The 19,872-nt window shown below is 39.9% G+C and overlaps 1 protein-coding gene across 4 annotated transcripts in view; it reads left to right on the top strand.

Moving 5' to 3' along the window:
• PRDM5 (PR/SET domain 5) overlaps positions 1–19,872 on the top strand; it is a 330,811-nt gene that overhangs the window by 92,902 nt on the left and 218,037 nt on the right. For 3 of the 4 annotated variants that reach the window (XM_073655558.1, XM_073655553.1, XM_073655543.1), the window contains exons 5-8: positions 7,768–7,954; positions 10,224–10,398; positions 17,261–17,353; positions 17,731–17,849. In XM_073655558.1, the coding sequence (XP_073511659.1) occupies positions 7,768–7,954; positions 10,224–10,398; positions 17,261–17,353; positions 17,731–17,849 (574 nt within the window). The remainder of the gene's footprint in view (positions 1–7,767; positions 7,955–10,223; positions 10,399–17,260; positions 17,354–17,730; positions 17,850–19,872) is intronic. The other variant, XM_073655566.1, reaches the window with a different exon arrangement.

Genomic DNA, 19,872 nt, shown 5'->3' with positions numbered 1-19,872 from the left:
CGGCGACAGTAACAGAAATGCCGAGCACGCCAAAATACTTGGCGAGCACCCAGGCATGCTTGCCGAAAGGGTTAATGAAACCTACTAGCTCAACACTAGCTGTCACATTGCTGCATTTATGTGATTTGCATAATTGAACATGCCGACTAGACTGTTTGGGCTTTTTTCTATAGAAGTGAATGGAGAGAATCCAACATCTAGTTGGTGCATAACCACAAATATGAAAATTACAGATATGTGGTCACTAGTGATGAGCGAGTGTGCTTATTTAACCCTTTCGCTGAAGACGCTCGGATGCTTTCCGAGTATCTTCGGCGTGCTTGTATATTAAGTTTGAGTCCCTACATCTGCATGATTTATGCAGAGATTGCCTGTTTGTTAGGGGATCCTCACATGTGTTGAGGCTGACTGACAGTCATAAATCATGCAGATGCAGGGACTCTAACTTAATATACGAGCACGCCGAAGATACTCAGAAAGCACCTGAGCGTGCTCGGCGAGGGTTTTAAACGAACACGCTTGCTCATCACTAGTGGTCACGTGACTTCCACAAAATGTCAAAAATTGCAATAGTAAAGGATTACTTTATTGAATTTTTCATTCGAGTAAGTAAACATATCAGAATGAAGTATGCATGATTGTGAATGAAACCAATAAAATCAATATCGTCACAAAAATATTAGTCATTTTGAATAACCTAGTGTCAAATATAGTCCCTCACAAAATAAATAAATAATTCATCTGAAGTGATTTCGGTAACTTGAAAATAAGACTGAGTAGAAATTGGTTTTATCAACTGAGAGGAGTTGTACAGGACTATATTGTTTTTTTTTTTTACTATAAGCCTAAAAGCTATCAGTCAGGTAGTTGATAACAGATGCAACTATCTTCCTGTTCTATTCTGCGCAGGATCACAGTGATCACTGTAGTGCCGGCGTCCCTGCCCTCTGCTAGGCAGGGACGCTGTTCCCCTCACCGCTTTGCTCCGTGCCCGGCGTCCCTCTCCCGCTCTGCTGGCAGCGCGCGCTCCTTCCCGGCCACTGTGCTGAGGGCGCGCGCGCGCGCCCTCCCTCCCTCTTAAAGGGGCCGCGCGCGCCGTCCTAAGGAGTCCCCGGCCAATGGCCGGAGGACTTTACCATATATAAGGCACCTCCTCCAAAATGGAGGTGCCCGAGCAATGTTGTTGCACCGTTCTACTCTGCTTCAGCCCTCAGGTCCCGTTGCCAGTTACCTGCCAGTTACCTGCCAGATTCCTGCCAGCTTGCTGTCCTAATCCTGCCTGATTTCCTGTTACCTGCCTGCCTGCCTGAGGTCCGACGGTCTGCCTTACAACTCCGGTCAGTCTGTCTAAGGACCAACTTGCCCGCTCACCTGGGAGCGCACATCAGCTACCTGCCTGCTTGCCTGAGGTCCGACGGTCTGCCTTACAACTCCGGTCAGTCTGTCTATGGACCAGCTTGCCCGCTCACCTGGGAGCGCTTCTCCGCTACCTGCCTGCTTGCCTGCCCGGAGGCTCCGCTGTCACGTGCTGTGACCACCAGCTATTCCAGACTCTTGCCCGCTCACCTGGGAGCGCTTCTCCGCTACCTGCCTGCTTGCCTACCTGGAGGCTCCGCCGTCACGTGCTGTGACCACCTGCTATTCCAGAGACTCTCGCTTGCTCACCTGGGAGCACACATCCTCCATCTGCCTTGCTAGCCTACCTGGAGGTTCAGCCATCACAGGTCGTACCTACCCCTTACCTAGAGACTGCCCCGGTCACTTGCCGTGACCTCCAGCTCGTTCTTTCAGAGACTGCCCCGGTCACTTGCCGTGACCTCCAGCCCGTTCTTCCAGAGACTGCCCTGATCACTTGCCGTGACCTCCTGCCCGTACACCCAGAGACTGTCCCGGTCACCTGCTGTGACTGCCTGCCTGGTCGCCACCCGCTCCCTTACAAGGACCGCTCCCTTGTATAGTAGCCCAGAGGTTCCGCCTCCCAGACCCGTTACAGTCACCCATTCTGCTGCTTCACAGCTCTTCCTCTTCCAGGCTGTTTTGATGACGAGACTTGACTGTTGACATCATGCTGATTTGCTGATTGACAGCTGGCTTTCCACAGTTAGGCATCGGCGAGTTGGCTGTCAATCAGCATGATGTTGGCAGCCACAACTTGCCAATAGAGCTGAGAGGAAGTGAAGGGGTCTGTGACAACTCTGTGCAAGCAGAGATCGGCAGTGGCACAAAAGGCAGGTACTTAGCAACTGCTTGCCTGTTAGTTCATAGGCCTGTAGTAAAAAAAAAATAGTCATGGATAACCCCTTTAATACACTAAATATACAATGCAAACAAGACAAAGACAAGACTAGATACACTAGGATGTATTCACACGCTTCATGTTGCAGCTTTTTTTCAGTGTTTTTTGGAAAAAATGCAGTGTTTTATATTAGCAACAACATAAATGAGATTTCAAAAACCTCATTCACACATTCATTTTTCTAAAACTACACTATGTCAATTCTTTCAGCATTTCTGTTTTGTTTTTTTGAATGTGTAAAAAGAATTCTGCAAAACTGCATAAAAAAGCATATGCAAAAGCACTGTGTTTGGAGTCTAAACTTGTTGTCTTGTTTGTAAATAGAGAATTGGACATAGCAAGGTCTATATCAGGATGTACAATATTACAGCTGCTGTTTGTGTGACCTACAATGTATACAATGGGTCCCTTATAATAGCATATACTAATAAATTTAGTAGTCCCTTCAAAGGGCTTGAGTAGGTGACACGCATCCCACATTTAGCTGCTATGGGCAGATCTCAAAGTAACCAAAGCTACAGTATGCCTGCTGAATGATATAATCAGTCACCGCTTTAGAATTCTGGTACAGATGCTCCAATATATGTAGTGTTGAATTCCATCTCATTGTGGTATTGCAAATCAGGTGGCTCTCAAGCGAAATGTACAGTTTTTTTGGAGGGTATGTTTACTCACATAAGAACTGCTGAAATACCCTGATACTACCTTAGCCATGGCCACCACATTCTTCAAACAAGTATATTATTTTAAGAAATTATACACAATTAAATTTTAGTGGTATTCCATGCAAGGAGTTTGAGTAACTGCCCAAACATAGTACAACCAGAATGTTATGAGTATTATCGCTTACGACAGATGCAGTTGATGGAGAGCCATCCAGTATGAGATTTGCTGCTTGATGCAGAGTATCAATTCATACAGTGTATGGCTTTTGTAGCCCATGTTCATACGCTTTAAAACAGTGGTTGGCAGTGATTAACCTTACGAGAACAAAAAGAGTGAAGGAAAGTAGTGGATGCAATGCTGTGCCTTCTGGATGGGGTCATGTTCTTTGAGTAAGATGCAGAGTGGTTAAACAGGAGGTGGATACCGGATGCCTGACGGAGGAACCATGTCTAGTTCCCAATTATGCAGGCTTCTCAACTCATTCCTGATTGCTATGTTGCATTGATGTCGCTCAACCATTCACTCAGTAGGCTGTGAAAGACATGCACTGTTCCTTTCCACAGTTGCTGCTCAATATATCTACAGTGCAGTGCACTTTTGAGAGAATAGCCCACATTCTCCTGCATGTGAAGCTGGTTGGGTTGAGCCCACACCATCATTTCTCAAAAGGCAGTGGAGTCCACTAAGTGGTACAACAGTGACTGCACCAAATGCAATTACATCAGAGCATCACCCTCTGCCGTCAACCAGGGTCATAAAGTAAGAGAAAACAGGGAAAGCATCTTTGTTCAATTCACCTCTAACCCTGTCTACCCTGCCAAGAATAATCATTTTTATTAGTATCTTTCTTGTTCTTTGCACACTTATCATCTATGTCAGTGTATATCTGACAGGTGTTGTTGCCTTCCTGACATGTCATGTACCTATTAACTCCCTTTAATTGATAATTTTGCCTGGTTGCCCCAATTTTGCCCTATAAATGCTACATTTTCAGATATATAGATTAAACTCTGCTCTTACACATATTGTTTGGTGCTGATTTTTGTTTCTATGATATTTTTTATGAATATCAAATAAAATTACATGTTTTTAGCGAAACTTATGTCTTGTGGCTCTATATACTTTTGACTGCCTAACAAAGAAGAATTATGGGCACCATAAATAAATAACATATGTATCATATGTATAAAGGGGTGAGGCAAAGTATGTGGTAAGAAAATTCTATGTAATAACAGGAGAGAAAGAACCACATAAATTAAAGTCCACTCACACCCAAAGTAACTCAAAATACAAATATAATTTTATTGAGTAGTATATAACAATACACATATATTTAAAAGTATTTAAATATACACAATCTTCTACCCATAATAAAATTATGGGGAAGCCCAAAGGAGCCCACCCACATAATAATCTCCTCATTAAAGTATATGTATATGAATCACCATGTAATAGAATCAGTGCAGTATATGCACAATGCATAACAGAGATTCAAGAAACCAATCAATAACACATAATAAGTAGATAATGAATAAGCGAATACTTAGAGGTATTCCCATCTCCAAGATTCTATACCAATATGTAGCAGGTGTAATAATACTATTAGCAAATACCTACAATTACAAATGTAGTAAAGTTTTTCTGATTCTCTAGGTCTCTCCTCATGTGCAGGCATTGCAGGACCTTTGGTATCCATGGTTACGATCACTAGCAAATAGCTGTCACTATATCAGTGGTTGTAACCATGGATACCTAAGGTCCTGCAATGCCTGCACATGAGGAAAGACATAGAGAATCAGAAAAACTATACTACATTTCTAATTGGAGGTATTTGCTAATATTATTATACCTATTACATATTGGGATAGGATCTTGGAGATGGGAATGACCATTTAAGTATGAATGTAAGCAAATGGCTGCCCGGATACAGTTACCCAATGCATTGTGCTGCCACCAAGTTAGCTTCGTCATGGGTAATTGTAAATGTATACACTGTAGCCTTACATAATATATTGAATAAAGAAGTGACCCAATAAGTGAAAAGTAATCAAAGTATCTGTGTAAAACTTTGCCTACATGTGAAGATACACGGAGGTAGGATGAAAGGTAATGATGTAGGTGATAGAAAGTGATGATCATAAGCAACCAGAAATAATATCCATGATCCAAAATAAAGATGTCCGCTGCTACAGACAAACCCAAATCAAAAATGGTACCAATGCATGGGTAATTAAAGTGTATTTCACAGCACACCTACAAATAACTTAGACACTGAGAGAATTGATATCACAAATGTGCATGTGCATAGATACAAAGAGTTGAGAATGTTTAACGATTGCTGAAGCTGAAAATAGCTGCTCATGTGCATCCAAATCAAAGATGGCACCCATGTTTGGGCATTTCGAGCATATATTACAGCTCATGTGTGCCTTTGAATAACTAATAGTAATACAAATAAAATCATTGCTTGTTATTGCGGCATCACATACCAATAGGGATTGTTGAGACACAACAAGAGCTATTAGCTGTTTCGCGTCAAGTACGCTTCCTCTAAGATTGTTCATAGGTCAAATGTTTCACTTGAAGCAGCTATTAGCTTTTACTGTATCTCATCAATCCTTGTTGGTATGTGATGCCGCAATAACAAGCAATGATTTTATTTACCATGAGATGGTTAGTGCTCTTTATTACTTCTTGAATTTCTGTCACCATAGAGCATAAACTTTGGTCTAGGGTGCCTAATAGGGACTAAAACCTGAGTACAGAGACTGAGACTATTTGTAGACAGAAACCATTAGTTTACCACAAGTTTCAATACCATACACACAATTAGAGTAAGTTGAATATGAACCTTAATTAAACCTTAACAGTTGCCTGAGTGTATCTAGCTGGCCAGGAGACAGTTAATATGCATTTAAGATAGCATAAAACCAAGTCTGAGAGAACAGCCTCTCAGATTGCTGTATTAATAGAAGTAACAAAATAGGTGAACTTTACATAGCATGTAGTACCGAATTCTTACCAATCATGAATGTGATCTTTGGCTAAATATACCTAATTACACCCCAGAATCAAGTACATATAGGATCACGGAAACATGTGTGCTATCTTCTGAGTGCTGCCAGTTTAAGTCACACTGTTGTGGCCATTTTGAACCTTCTTAACCTAAGGCTATAAAATTTTTCACTACAGTTACTGTACCTACAGCGGGTACGGAAAGTATTCAGACCCCTTTAAATTTTTCACACTTTGTTTCATTGCAGCAATTTGGTAAATTCTAAAAAGTTCATTTTTTTCTCATTAAAGTACACTCTGCACCCCATCTTGACGGAAAAAAACTGAAATTTAAAAAATGTTTGCAAATTTTTAAAAAAAGAAAAACTGAAATATCACATGGTCATAAGTATTCAGGCCCTTTGCTCAGACACTCATATTTAAGTTGCATGCTGTCCATTTCCTTGTGATCTTCCTTGAGATGGTTCTACTTCATTGGAGTCCAGCTGTGTTTAATTAAACTGATAGGACTTGATTTGGAAAGGCACACACCGGTCTGTATAAGACCTCACAGCTCACAGTGCATGTCAGACCAAATGAGAATCATGAGCTCAAAGAAACTGCCCAAGGAGCTCAGAGACAGAATTGTGGCAAGGCACAGATCTGGCCAAGGTTATAAAAGAATTTCTGCATTACTCAAGGTTCCTAAGAACACAGTGGCCTCCATAATCCTTAAATGGAAGAAGTTTGGGACCACCAGAAATCTTCCTAGACATGGCCGTCCAGCCAAACTGAGCAATCATGGGAGAAGAGCCTTGGTGAGAGAGGTAAAGAAGAACCCCAAGATCACTGTTGCTGAACTCCAGAGATGCAGTAGGGAGATGGGAGAAAGTTCCACAAAGTCAAATATCTCTGCAGCCCTCCACCAGTTGGGCCTTTATGGCAGAGTGGCCGGACGGAAACCTCTCCTCAGTGCAAGACATATGAAAGCCCGCATAGAGTTTGCTCAAAAACACATGAAGGACTCCCAGACTATGAGAAATAAGATTCTCTGGTCTGATGAGATAAAGATAGAACTTTTTGGTGCTAATTCTAAGCGGAATGTGTGGAGAAAACCAGGCACTGCTCATCACCTGCCGAATACAATCCCAATAGTGAAACGTGGTGGCAGCATCATGCTATGGGGGTGTTTTTCAGCTACAGGGACAGGGCGAAGGTTCACCTTCCAACAAGACAATTACCCTAATTACACAGCTAGAATAACAAAGGCGTGGCGTCAGAACAACTCTGTGACCATTCTGGACTGGCCCAGCCAGAGCCCTGACCTAAACCCAATTGAGCATCTCTCTTTTTTCAGTCAAGATGGGGGGCAGACTGTACTTTAATGAGAAAAAAATGAACTTTTTAGAATTTACCAAATGGCTGCAATGAAACAACGTGTGAAAAATTTAATGGGGTCTGAATACTTTCCGTACCCACTGTAGGTAGGTGTGTACAACGCATGCCTACTACAGGTAAAAACTCGGGCTTCATGCCAACATAGCCAAGACATGTTATACTCAAATGCTGACACTGGCTAAACTATTCATGAATAGTATGTGATTAACCCATGATTACTGTGCACTTTACAATTATTTTTATCTTTAGAATTAAGATTACTATTTTAATGCTCAGCAATAAAACAGTAATTAAGGGAAAAAATGTAATTAACAGAACTTAAAAAGTAGTGTATTTTTATTGCTACAATTTTTAAAACTTAAGGTTAACTTGCACTTTATTTACGCTTTAATGTTTTTTTGTGGCTGTTTAAGGAAGGAGAGAACATATTCTATTTGGCTGTTGATGACATAGACACAGACACTGAACTACTTATTGGCTACCTAGACAGCGATATGGAAGAAGCCGAAGAAGAGACCAAAGAGGTTGCAAGTGTGGTCGCTAAAGAAGAGGAAGAGAACATTAAAGAAGTTCAGCCGTCTGGGGAGAAAAGTGAAACAGGTTAATTTTATTATCTTGAAACAAATTAATTGTCTTTCATTCTAGAATATGTAAAGTTTTAGCGTTACGCTTATTGTATAAACATTAGGTGAGTAATTGCAGAGTCATAAGTCAAGTCTTTTGAGGTAAGAAAAAAGATGTGAAATAGCACTGAACAGTAAAAAGATAGCCAGATCAATACTTGTTGATGATTAAATGGAATTACACTCAATAGGATCTTTAGATAATGTACTTAAGAATGAAAAGATTATATTCAAGTCTGAATGAGGCTATATTCGCACATTTATATCTATTTTTACATCTGTGTAAAGCAGAACAACTTTTTCTAACGTGTCAACCATATTGCCTCCATTTTGCAACCGTGGTCCGTACTTGTTTTTTTTCTCATGCTTTTTTAATAACTGAAAGAGGTGAGCTACCTAAGTTTTTATTTATGTGAAAAACTGATAAAACACCAAAGAACATATGACTTCCATTATTCATCAGTGTTTAACGGATCCCCATAGACTTTAATGTCCTGGTCGGATCTGCAAAATGGAGGACAATAAGACATGGACAGAGTCTCATGGATCAGACACAGTGATCCATTTTTAAAACAGACATGTCTATGGATCTATGAGCCTGTGTGTTGTCTATTTAAAAAAAGACTGTGCATTAGCCATATGTTTGGTAAGTAGAAAGAAAAAGCTCCTAACACATATAATAAATGTGTCAATAAGGGTTCATTTTTCAGGTTGAGGTCAGAAGAGTGAGGTCGGTACAAATAATTATAAGCGGATGAAACAGTGAAAAAACGCTATACCATTCAGTATTTGGAAAAAAGTATATGTTACATGTACATTTTTTTTTAAATGGGTCCCTGATCCTATGGATGATGGAAGCTGTTGTATGCCATATGACATATGTAATACAGCACTGAAAACAGCTAAAAAAGGCTTTTAAATGCTGATCAAAAATTTCTGTTACTAGAAATTTGACACAATCTAAACAAAGGACAATGAAAATTGATGTCAGTTTACAGTGTTGTGAGACTGAGTTTTAGTTGAAGAGACCTAAAAGTGTCCATTATATGACAAATAACTCTGGTGTTTGAAGGAACTCAGTCACTTATGATGGGGTCTGTTGGTTTATATCATGGTGTCTGATGGACAAAGGCACATCCTGTCCCATTCACTGCCCTCTGATATAAGGGTACTAGCCCTATCAAGAGGCAATAGAGGTGTAGGTGTTTGTCTTCAATTTTAGAAAGATCCTAACGGGTCTGCAGCAGACATTTTGCAGAGACATAGACAGAGGACAAGAACTCTGCAGCACCATCATTATTAAAGAGGGCACAAGGTATGTTGACTATACATCTCATATTTTAATTTGACTGCTGGGTTGCCTTTGACATACATGTGATATAAAGTGATAAAATTATATCAGTTAGGTCCAAACATCTGTTTGATTTTTCTTTAAGATAAAGACAGAGTCTATAGACTTAAAAGAGAGTAAATTGCCAGACACATAAACTCTAAACCCCACCATACACTTTACATAGCTAAAGTAGGAAGATCCCATCACTTTTTTGATGCGAATAATGAAACCTATTAGAAAGTCCAGAAAGAGACCAGCACTCGCTTCATCCATAAAAAAGAGATTTATTTCAATAAAGATAAAATCAGCAACAGTTCACACAGCAGTACTCCATGAGGCATAGAGGGAAACCATGAAGAGATAAGGCAACTGCAACCTTTTCTCCTTTCCAATGAAACCTATTGTATTGTGCAATCTAAAGAGTGCTGGTAACATGGGTGATGTTAATTGCTAGTGATTCTAGCTAGTGATTCTAGTCATTCACTAGTGATTTAGTCTATTGCTTGTGATACTGTTGTCTATTTACCCTTATGGCAATCCATCTGATGAAGGTCTAGCTGTTTAGACAGAAACAATAAAAGAAGTTTCATTATTCAATCTAAAGGAGTGCTGAGATCTTCCTTATGTGTTTAAATACGGCGTGGCATCCTACCCGGGCATTCACTGAGACGGTGTGTCACGTATCCTTCACAACACTTTAGATAGCTGTCAGCAGAACGGTGTTTCGGCCGATCATTCGGCCGACAACTATCTTCCCGCCACTCCCATACATAGGAGTGCTCAACTGGAGGAGAGAGAACCACTGCCAGACATCACTTAAAGAAAGAGTAAATAGCCATGGTTATTTCAGACATAAATGTATAGCTGCATACTAAGAGCATAGTGTTATGTGCATCTCTTTTTACTTTTCTAGAGCACAACAATTGTAAAGATGATCACGACTGCCCACTTTGTGAGTCTAGTTTTCCAAGTCAGCAAATTTTAGCAGAACATCTTCAAGCTCTGCATCAAAAGCCACGTGAAGAAAAGGAGTTCAAGTGTAGAAACTGCGGCAAGAAGTTCCCAGTAAAACAAGCTCTCCAAAGACAGTATGTACTTACCATGAGTTTTTACGTATGCTGCCCATCTTACCTGTCCTATAAACTTCTTAAATGTGTGGTGAAGGTGGAAGTGTAGACAGATACTGACCATCAATAACAATTAGTGCAAGTAAAAAGCGAACTGCTGTCTGTAGGAGCCAATTAATTTCTTTTGGAGGTCTTTCAATACAATCAGTGGCCTAACTGTTTGTTTTGGTAGTATTTTGGTTTTTCATTTGCTCTGTTTTGTATTAGTAACCCCAATGTGTACAATGTCTACTACTGACCTCATTCCATCTCTTCTATATCCTTTGTTGCTTGGTGTTCTGTGGTTGGATTCTTTGTCTAAGTTCATTCATATCAGGTATGACCGGCTAGTTATTGTTGTATGATCCGTACACAAGTGATGACAAAGTTGTGCAAAGGATGACTTTTGGAAAGGTAATGCTGCATGCAAAGATTTTTGTCCAGTACGTTACAATTGATACCACTGGAAAACTGTAATACTGACGCCATATAAAACTATATGATCAATTTTGTCATCAGTTTTCTATGATGTTTTTGTACTATGGAAGTAATCATGATGTGAAAAAAAATGGTAAACAAAAGATGGTATCCATGAAGGCCCCCGCTTATACCTCATTCAGATGTCAGGTTTTTTACGTAGAAGAAAAATGGACCAAGTTTCAGCTGTGATTTTCATGAGTGGTTTATCAGATTTTTATCAGAGTTTGGTTAGAATTTCATCAGTTTTTTTCACTAATGAGAAAAAAAAGTTTCTCCACCTTCTCCTGTCAGTGAAAAATAGACAGCACACGGACGACATCCGAATGCTGTCAGATTTTTTCACTGAACCATAGACTTTGCAGGGGTTCACTATCTCTGGTAGCTGCTTGGAACACAAAGACAAAGGGGTTTTATATTACACACAGAATAATGTTTATTTCCACTGGTTGCACAGTACCAAAAACAAAACCATAAACAATAAACATAAAATCCCTAGCCGTGTCCATGCACTAACTAAATAGTATAGACTCTGGCTATTCAGACATGGCAGAGCTAGTCTCAGTTCGGTCGCACAAAATAGCTATTGGTTCATAACAACCAGTGATACTTGCAGTTTGGTGCACACAGCCTGTGCTGTCTCTTCTCGGAGAGATTCTGGCTTGTATCTCTACTGCTCCAACACAACTCACTCTGCTCAGCTTCCCCAGCTGACTGACCAGTGAGCATAAGGTGTGGTTCTAGTCATAGCTATCCAGGTGCAGATAATCAGAATGTATAATGGCTTGTTTTTTGCTATACGAGTTGTAGTTTTGAATGACGATATTCATTTTGCCACTCAATTTACTGAAAAATGGTGAAAAAATTCCAAGTGTGGTAAAATTGGGCAAAAATGCAATTCTGCCATTTTTTGTGCGTTTTGTTTTACGATGTACATCTGCAGGAAAAGTTACTTTGAATCATGATTCTCCAGGTCAGTATGATTATGGTGATACAAAAATTGTATGATTTTTTTTTATTTAAGTGGAGAAAATTTTTTAGGAACTTTAGAAAACAATTTTTGGTGTTTGTGTCGCCATAACATTTTTGTTTTTACATCAGTAGAGCTGGGTGAGGGCTGGATTTTAGTGCAACAAGCTGACCATTTTATTGATTCCATTATTTTCTCTGTACAATGTTTTGTTCTGTTTTTATAGAATTTTTAAAAAGGAAAGTGACCAAAACACATTTCTGGTGTTTTGATTGATTGAAGTGTACTTTATTCATGGGAAAACCCTTTAATGGAGTTAATACATTTAGCATTGCTGTAACACCAGTATCAGGTTTGTCTTCTGCTGGAGCTTTAGGGTCTAACATTGTGCTAGAGCCTGGACTGATCAGATGATCCTCTTGGATTGTTCACATTGGTCTTGATGATGAGGTGTGCTGGAGTCAGACGTTCCAGATTAATGGAGAGGTATACAACTCTTTATGATTCAGGAGCATCTGACGAGTGGTCTCACAATAAATCCTAAACTAGTTCCTTCTGGAGTAAGACTTGTGGCATAGCAAACGCCGCCTCTCTTCATGAATTTGAGGAGTGGCGGTTGCTACTTTGTTGGAGCTGGGCAAAAATGCTGTGAGAACGCCAAAAGTCGTAACATTCTAGTGCAGCCTCCATTTGCGCCAAAATTATACTACTTTTCAAAGTTTTTTACCTCCGAATACTGGTGTAAAAACTTTGATAAATCAGGCCCTATGTTTTTATTTGTGGCAAGACTGTAGCTATGTACTCACTCTTATATACACTGTGTGCAGAATTATTAGGCAAATGAGTATTTTGATCACATGATACTTTTTATACATGTTGTCCTACTCCAAGCTGCATAGGCTTGAAATTCAACTACCAATTAAGTAAATCTGGTGATGTGCATCTCTGTAATGAGGAGGGGTGTTGACCAATGACATCAACACCCTATATAAGGTGTGCTTAATTATTAGGCAACTTCCTTTCCTTTGGCAAAATGGGTCAGGAGAGAGATTTGACGGGCTCTGAAAAGTCCAAAATTGTGAGATGTCTTGCAGAGGGATGCAGCAGTCTTGAAATTTCCAAACTTTTGAAGCATGATCACCGAACAATCAAGCGTTTCATGGCAAATAGCCAACAGGGTCGCAAGAAGCGTGTTGGCCAAAAAAGGCGCAAAATAACTGCCCATGAATTGAGGAAAATCAAGCGTGAAGCTGCCAAGATGCCATTCGCCACCAGTTTTGCAATATTTCAGAGCTGCAACGTTACTGGAGTATCAAAAAGCACAAGGTGTGGTATACTCATGGACATGGCCAAGGTAAGGAAGGCTGAAAAACGAACACCATTGAACAAGAAACATAAGATAAAAAGTCAAGAATGGGCCAAGAAATATCTTAAGGCTGTTTTTTCCAAGGTTTTATGGACTCATGAAATGAGAGTGACTCTTGATGGGCCAGATGGATGGGCCAGAGGCTGGATCAGTAAAGGGCAGAGAGCTCCACTCCGACTCAGACGCCAGCAAGGTGGTGGTGGGGTACTGGTATGGGCTGGTATCATCAAAGATGAACTTGTGGGACCTTTTTGGGTTGAGGATGGAGCGAAGCTCAACTCCTAGACCTACTGCCAGTTTCTGGAAGACAACTTCTTCAAGCAGTAGTACAGAAAGAAGTCGGTATCGTTCAATAAAAACATGATTTTCATGCAGGACAATGCTCCATCACATGCATCCAACTACTCCACAGCGTGGCTGGCCAGTAAAGGTCTAAAAGAAGAAAAAATAATGACATGGCCCCCTTGTTCACCTCATCTGAACCCCATAGAGAACCTGTGGTCCATCATAAAATGTGAGATCTTCAGGGAGGGAAAACAGTACACCTCTCGGAACAGTGTCTTGGAGGCTGTGGTGGCTGCTGCACACAATGTTGATCGAAACCAGATCAAGCAACTGACAGAATCTATGGATGGAAGGCTGTTGAGTGTCATCATAAAGAAAGGTGGCTATATTGATCACTATTTTTTTTTGTTTTTGTTTTTGCATGTCAGAAATGTTTATTTCTAAATTTTGTGCACTGATATTGGTTTACCTGGTGAAAATAAACAAGTGAGATGGGATTATATTTGGTTTTTATTAAGTTGCCTAATAATTCTGCACAGTAATAGTTACCTGCACAAACAGATATCCTCCTAAGATAGCCAAATCTAAAAAAAAAAACATTCCAACTTCCAAAAATATTAAGCTTGGATATTTATGAGTCTTTTGAGTTGATTGAGAACATAGTTGTTGATCAATAATAAAAACAATCCTCTAAAATACAACTTGCCTAATAATTCTGCACACAGTGTACTTATGAATGTACCTCTAGAAAACATCAGTAATATTTTATATAACATTTTAATACAACTTAAACAAATTCACAAAACAATTCACAGCCTCTACAATGAAACTGTCCTCCCTTAGTTTACATTTGTTACTTGTCTAGCTTTTCCTTTACTGTACTTCAAATTCATTGCAAATATTTATTTCATCCTTCTAAGTGGTTAGCTCCATACTTCCCTTTTCAATTTTTGGGTTCAATACTGAAATTTGTACAAATATTGTAATGTATGTATACATTTCAGAGTTGGTCATTTGATAATTATCTATATCAATTATAGATTTTGAGATTCATTCCCTGTAGCAAAGTGGTCTTATATACACTCAACAATAGCTTTTTTCGTTCTAACATATATACACTTCCCAACATTGATAATGCAACACCAGGAGGGAAAAGTCATGGAATTATGGAAATCATACAATCTATACATATGTTAATGATATGCAAATCATGAAAATATGAAAAACAAATTTTTTAAATATCTTAAAGCATCAAACAGTGTGTAAGCAAGCCATTAGAAGGCGTTTGCACGACATTGGGCTACTGGCGAGATGCACAGCTACAGATGTCCTACAGACCTCACTGTTCTGCTCTCATAGACTATCATGGAGCAGAACAAGAAGACAATGGAGGCTGTAATGGAGGTCTATCCCCTTCAGCAATGAGTCCCACTTTTGTCTTGGATGCAATCAAAGTCACATATTGGTTTGGCAACCACATGGGCAACGCCATGAAGAGAGCTTCACAAGTTGACATGAAAGTGTCCCGGGAGCCATTTTATGAGGCCATTTTATCATTGTTCATGCTACTGTGAGGAGCATACATGCCTAAACATTCTATCATGGCATACAGCAGCTTCGCATCATGCACATCTGGAACGCCATTGGTTAGCAATTACATAGGAAGCTGCCAGAAGTGGAGCTTGATGACTTTTATGCCCAAATGCATTCAGCATGGCAGAACATTTTTCAGTCAACCATTAAAAACCTCATTGACAGCATGACAGGTTTGTAAGTGTGAGTATTTCTGTGCGTGGTGCTCATACTTGACACTGATTAAATTGAGATATTTTTAATGTTTTTTTCCACATATTTATCATTTACATATCATTATAGTTCCTGAGATTTTTATTCTTACACAATTTTTTCTTCTTGGTCTTGCAATTTCAATGTTAAGGAGTGTATTATAGATTCTTGAAAATGTTCTTCTATGTTCAAAACCAACTTTATTTTATAAAGATCGGTTCTTCAGCATAGAGGAGAGGATGTGCCCTCCAATAGGGCTCCCTCTAACATACATTTATTATCCAAATTAGAGTCTAGATTTAATTGTGTTTTAAAAATTTACACCCCATCCTGATTGATTCAAATGAGACAAAAAATTTTGAAAAATGTAGCACATACAGTATTTTTAAATGGTTTCTGCTTCAGACAATCATTTCTTATTGGAGAGATTGGCCAATGATATCTCAAGATATCTTGCTGATGATATCTCTAAAAAACAACTATATACTCTGGAACAAGTCTTCTATTCTATTGAAATCAACAGACTTCAATTGTAATGCACAGATAAGCCTGGTCCTCAAAAGAGATTTACTCTTTATTAGCGCCTCTACTCTCTTGCGTATAATTGATGAAACTGGACAGGAGACCACCAATTATAAACCCCTTTAAATATAGTTTTTGGTGATTTTGGAAAACGGAGATGATTATAGCAGGTACTTGTATGTAGAGTGCTTAGAATTTGCAGATACTATGTAATATGACAAAAAAACTGTAAATCACTCACTGACGACAATATAATTAAGAGTGAAAAAAAATGCGATGTAAAATGTTTGAATTTTAAGATCAAGGTCAACAAGTTGTCAGAACTGAGAAACACAATTATTGCCATGTAACGTAAAAATATAGTTTCTAGTATGTAAATGTGTATTCACATCATAGAAGGTGATGAAAAATCCCTAGGATATGCCATCAAATTCTGACCATTGGATGTCCAACTGCTGAAATTCCCAACAATCCTAAAAAAACAGCAATGCAGCATTGTCAGGTAAATTGCCTCCTAAAGCATCTTTATCCTCAGGACCAGTTGGGGTTATGTGATCAGATAGAGCATTCCCTTTAAGCTATGTAGAGAGGCTGAAGGTGCTGCTTTATAGTTGTTCGGTCCTGTCTTTTCTCTCCCATTATTCATTACTATGATGATTAGAGCAGGGAGGCAAGAGAAAGCTGAATGATTTGAGCAAAACTGCAGCCTAGAATGGTAAGAAATCTGGAAAGGTACTCACCCCTTTACTTCTGTAGACAACCAGGCATTCTGACATTAATCCCTTCACTGCCCTAGAACATTAGTGATCCTGTCATTAACCTCTAGTCTCTGCTAGTCTACCAGGGATTATAACATCAACCCTTTCATTGCCTTAGATAATCATGGATCCTGATGAGTGACCTCTGTACTTCCTTGGATATATCTGTCCGTTTTAGGGAATATTTCTTGACCACACCTCTACAGGAAGGCACAGACATATGCCTCTGTATAGGCATCTATTTGGAACAGCACGGTCTACTAAGCCATTTCATACAGTAATGAAGATATGCTGGACCTCGCAAATGCATGCTTAAAGGATACTCTTGGTATATGTTGGATCATTGGGGCTCTACTGATATTGACGTGGTCAGTTTATGTGCTAGGGCTTTACTCATAATATCAAAGAAGGTAGTGTTCAAATGGGATGTGAGAACCTTCTTTGCCAGGCTCTTAACTGTTCTACGTGATGGCTATAAAGATCTAGTGGGAACATCCTAAACTACACTGATCAGAGAGTGATTGCATACTGTAACAATATTCCACCACTTTTTATGATAGAATCCCTAATTGTTTCTTAGGGTCATCTTTATTATGACATTTGTATGAAAGTTGAACATAAGATCGATAAACAGCATTTTGCTGTTGTGTTCTAGACTCTAAACTGTTCTCTTTTCTTTAGTGTACTTCAGTGCTCAGAAAGTATCGTCTCCGGAGACACTTCAGGGAGTTATCAGTGTTCCGTTTGCAATACCTTCTTCGGCTCAGCGTTGAGGTTTTGTGTTTGAATTACTGAACTGCTGTCTTATTTCTGGCTTCCCTTTTTGCATGCCTGCTTTCAAGTTTCTTCTTGTTCTTTTTTTGACATCTAACCAAGAAAGAGAAGCTCCTCCTTACCTCCTATTTAGGTAATGCACGTCTTAACTTGTGTTTATAATATATGACAGTGGTCTTGTGTTTATAATATATGACCTGTGACTCTATAGCTGTTGTAATACTACAACTCCTAGCATGCCAGGAGTTGTGGAATTGCCACAGCTGGAAGGCACAAGTTGAAGACCAGTGTTATAGGGCATGCTCGGATTACAAAATGTACAATTTAATCCAATTTTTCACATTTTTATTGTTAATCAGCCATTATTTTCATTACAGTTTTGATCAACACAGAGAGGCCTGTAAAGGAGATGTCAGATTTATATGCAAGTCTGATAGTTGTGGGAAGAAATTTAGAAGCAAAGATGCCCTGAAAAAGCACAAAGAAAATGTGCATGGTACGTTCTGTGAGTGGATGAGCAAATTAGATACTTACTCATATCTTTTTGATACAGTATAAGGCCTATTTGCTTTGTTCAGAGTTTTTCCAGTGTCTGGCAAAAAATGTATCTATTTCTATTTTTTTGGGAATTGTCATTGAATCTTAAGATAAGTTTATGCTCTTCTATGTAAGTGTTTTTTTCTAGTTACTTAATCTATACTCTTGATCAGATAACGACCAAATGCCATACAGTGAGGAAAGTCTCTGTTCCTACAGTCTAGAAGGAGTAGGTCTTGTCCTTACCGCTGTCCTCTCTTTTCTTGGCTATTTAGCAATCAGCTAATACAGCTATTGGATTCGGCAAGCACTTCATTGTTGGGTGTCTATATATCAATTTGGAGAAGGTGCTGGGTCCTAGTAGACCCCAATCACCTTTAGGCCCTCTTTACACGTGCTTTCTTTATGTCCGTATGTGGTCCATTTTTAAGGACCGCAAATATGGACATACGCACACCCATTGTTTTCATTGGGTGCGCGCACATGTCATGTTTTTCACACGGACCGTGTGTCCGTGTGAAAAACTTGCAGACACGTCAAGTTTTTTTGCACAGCACAGACAAAATACGTGCAGCACACTGACACACGGATGACATCCGTGTGTCATCAGCGTAGCTCGGACCAGTGCCTGGAAAAAAACGGTACAGTTCGCGCTGGCTGCTGAAGGCAGCTCTCATCATTGCCGCCTGGTTGTGATGAGATCAGTGCGACCTGGAGACAATGATGGGAGTTGTATTCAGCACCCGCTGTGTACATCCTATGCAAAAGGTAGAATTCAATTAAAAAAAATGACGGGGGCTCCCGCCGATTATTCATAACCAGCAGAGGGAAAGCCCCCTGGTGGGGGCTATTACTAGCGAGGGAAAGGGGCCTTTAGCCAAAAATGTTCCCTGGCTATTAATAACAGCTCGCAGCTGTTTGATTAGCATTTATTGGCTAGTTTACAGGGGACCCCAGAAAATTTTTTACATAGGGTCCCCCTATAAATTGTAATTAGCAAAGACTAAACAAACAGCTGTGGGCTGATATTAATAGCCAGGGAAGGGGCCATGGATATTGTCCCACTCTGAGGCTAATAATATCAGCCCTCAGCGGCCCCAGAAATGGCACATCAATAAGATGTGTCAATTCTAGCTCTTAGCCTCACTCTTCTAACTTGCTCTGGTGCGGTGGCAAGTGGGGTAATAGGGTTGGGGTTGATGTCAGCTTTGTATTGCCAGCTGACATCAAGCCCAGGGGTTAGTAATGGAGAGGCATGTATAAGATACCCCACACACAGCAAGAATAAAATTCTTTATTTGAAATTAAAGTCAACACCCTGTTATTAAAAATTATTATTAAAAAATAAAAAAACACAATTATACTCTCCTTTACACCTAATCCATTGAAGTCAATGTCCCCTATAAAAAAGCAAACTTGTACTCACCTGTTCGACTTGAAGATAACCCATACTGTCCCTCGTCGTAATCAATCTGTGTGACATGTGGTTTTCAAAATGAACAGTGGCATGATGCTACCATTCATGTTGAAAACCAGGGGATATTGAGCTGCTGCGAGCAGGCCCCTTAACTGGGGTGACCAAAGTGAGATCATTGCTAACACCGTGAGAAAATTCTCACGGTCCTAGCAGTGATGTCATGAAGGTTACCCCAGTTCACTGTAAACCGGCCCACAATGAACTGGGGTAATCTTCATGACGTCGGTGATCTCACTGAGCTCAGCACAAGCACCATGAGAATTTTTCTCACAGAGCTAGCAGTGATCTCTCTGAGGTTACCCCAGTTCAGGGGACCGCTCGCAGCAGCTCAAGCTGACATCAACCCCAACTTTATTGCCCCACTTTCCACCGCACCAGGGAAAGTGGGAAGCGCGAGGCTAAGAGCAAGAATTGGTGGATCTTATTGATGCGCCATTTCTGAGGCCACTGAGGGCTGATCTTATTAGCCTTGGAGTGGGCCAATATCCATGGCCCCTTCCCTGGC

The sequence above is a fragment of the Phyllobates terribilis genome, unplaced genomic scaffold (genome assembly GCF_046119375.1).
Source record: "Phyllobates terribilis strain yellow unplaced genomic scaffold, ASM4611937v1 Scaffold_1__5_contigs__length_1240528914, whole genome shotgun sequence".
Lineage (NCBI taxonomy): Eukaryota > Metazoa > Chordata > Amphibia > Anura > Dendrobatidae > Phyllobates > Phyllobates terribilis.
Note: the sequence above shows the minus strand (reverse complement) of the source record. Positions and strands in the feature narration are given on the sequence as shown.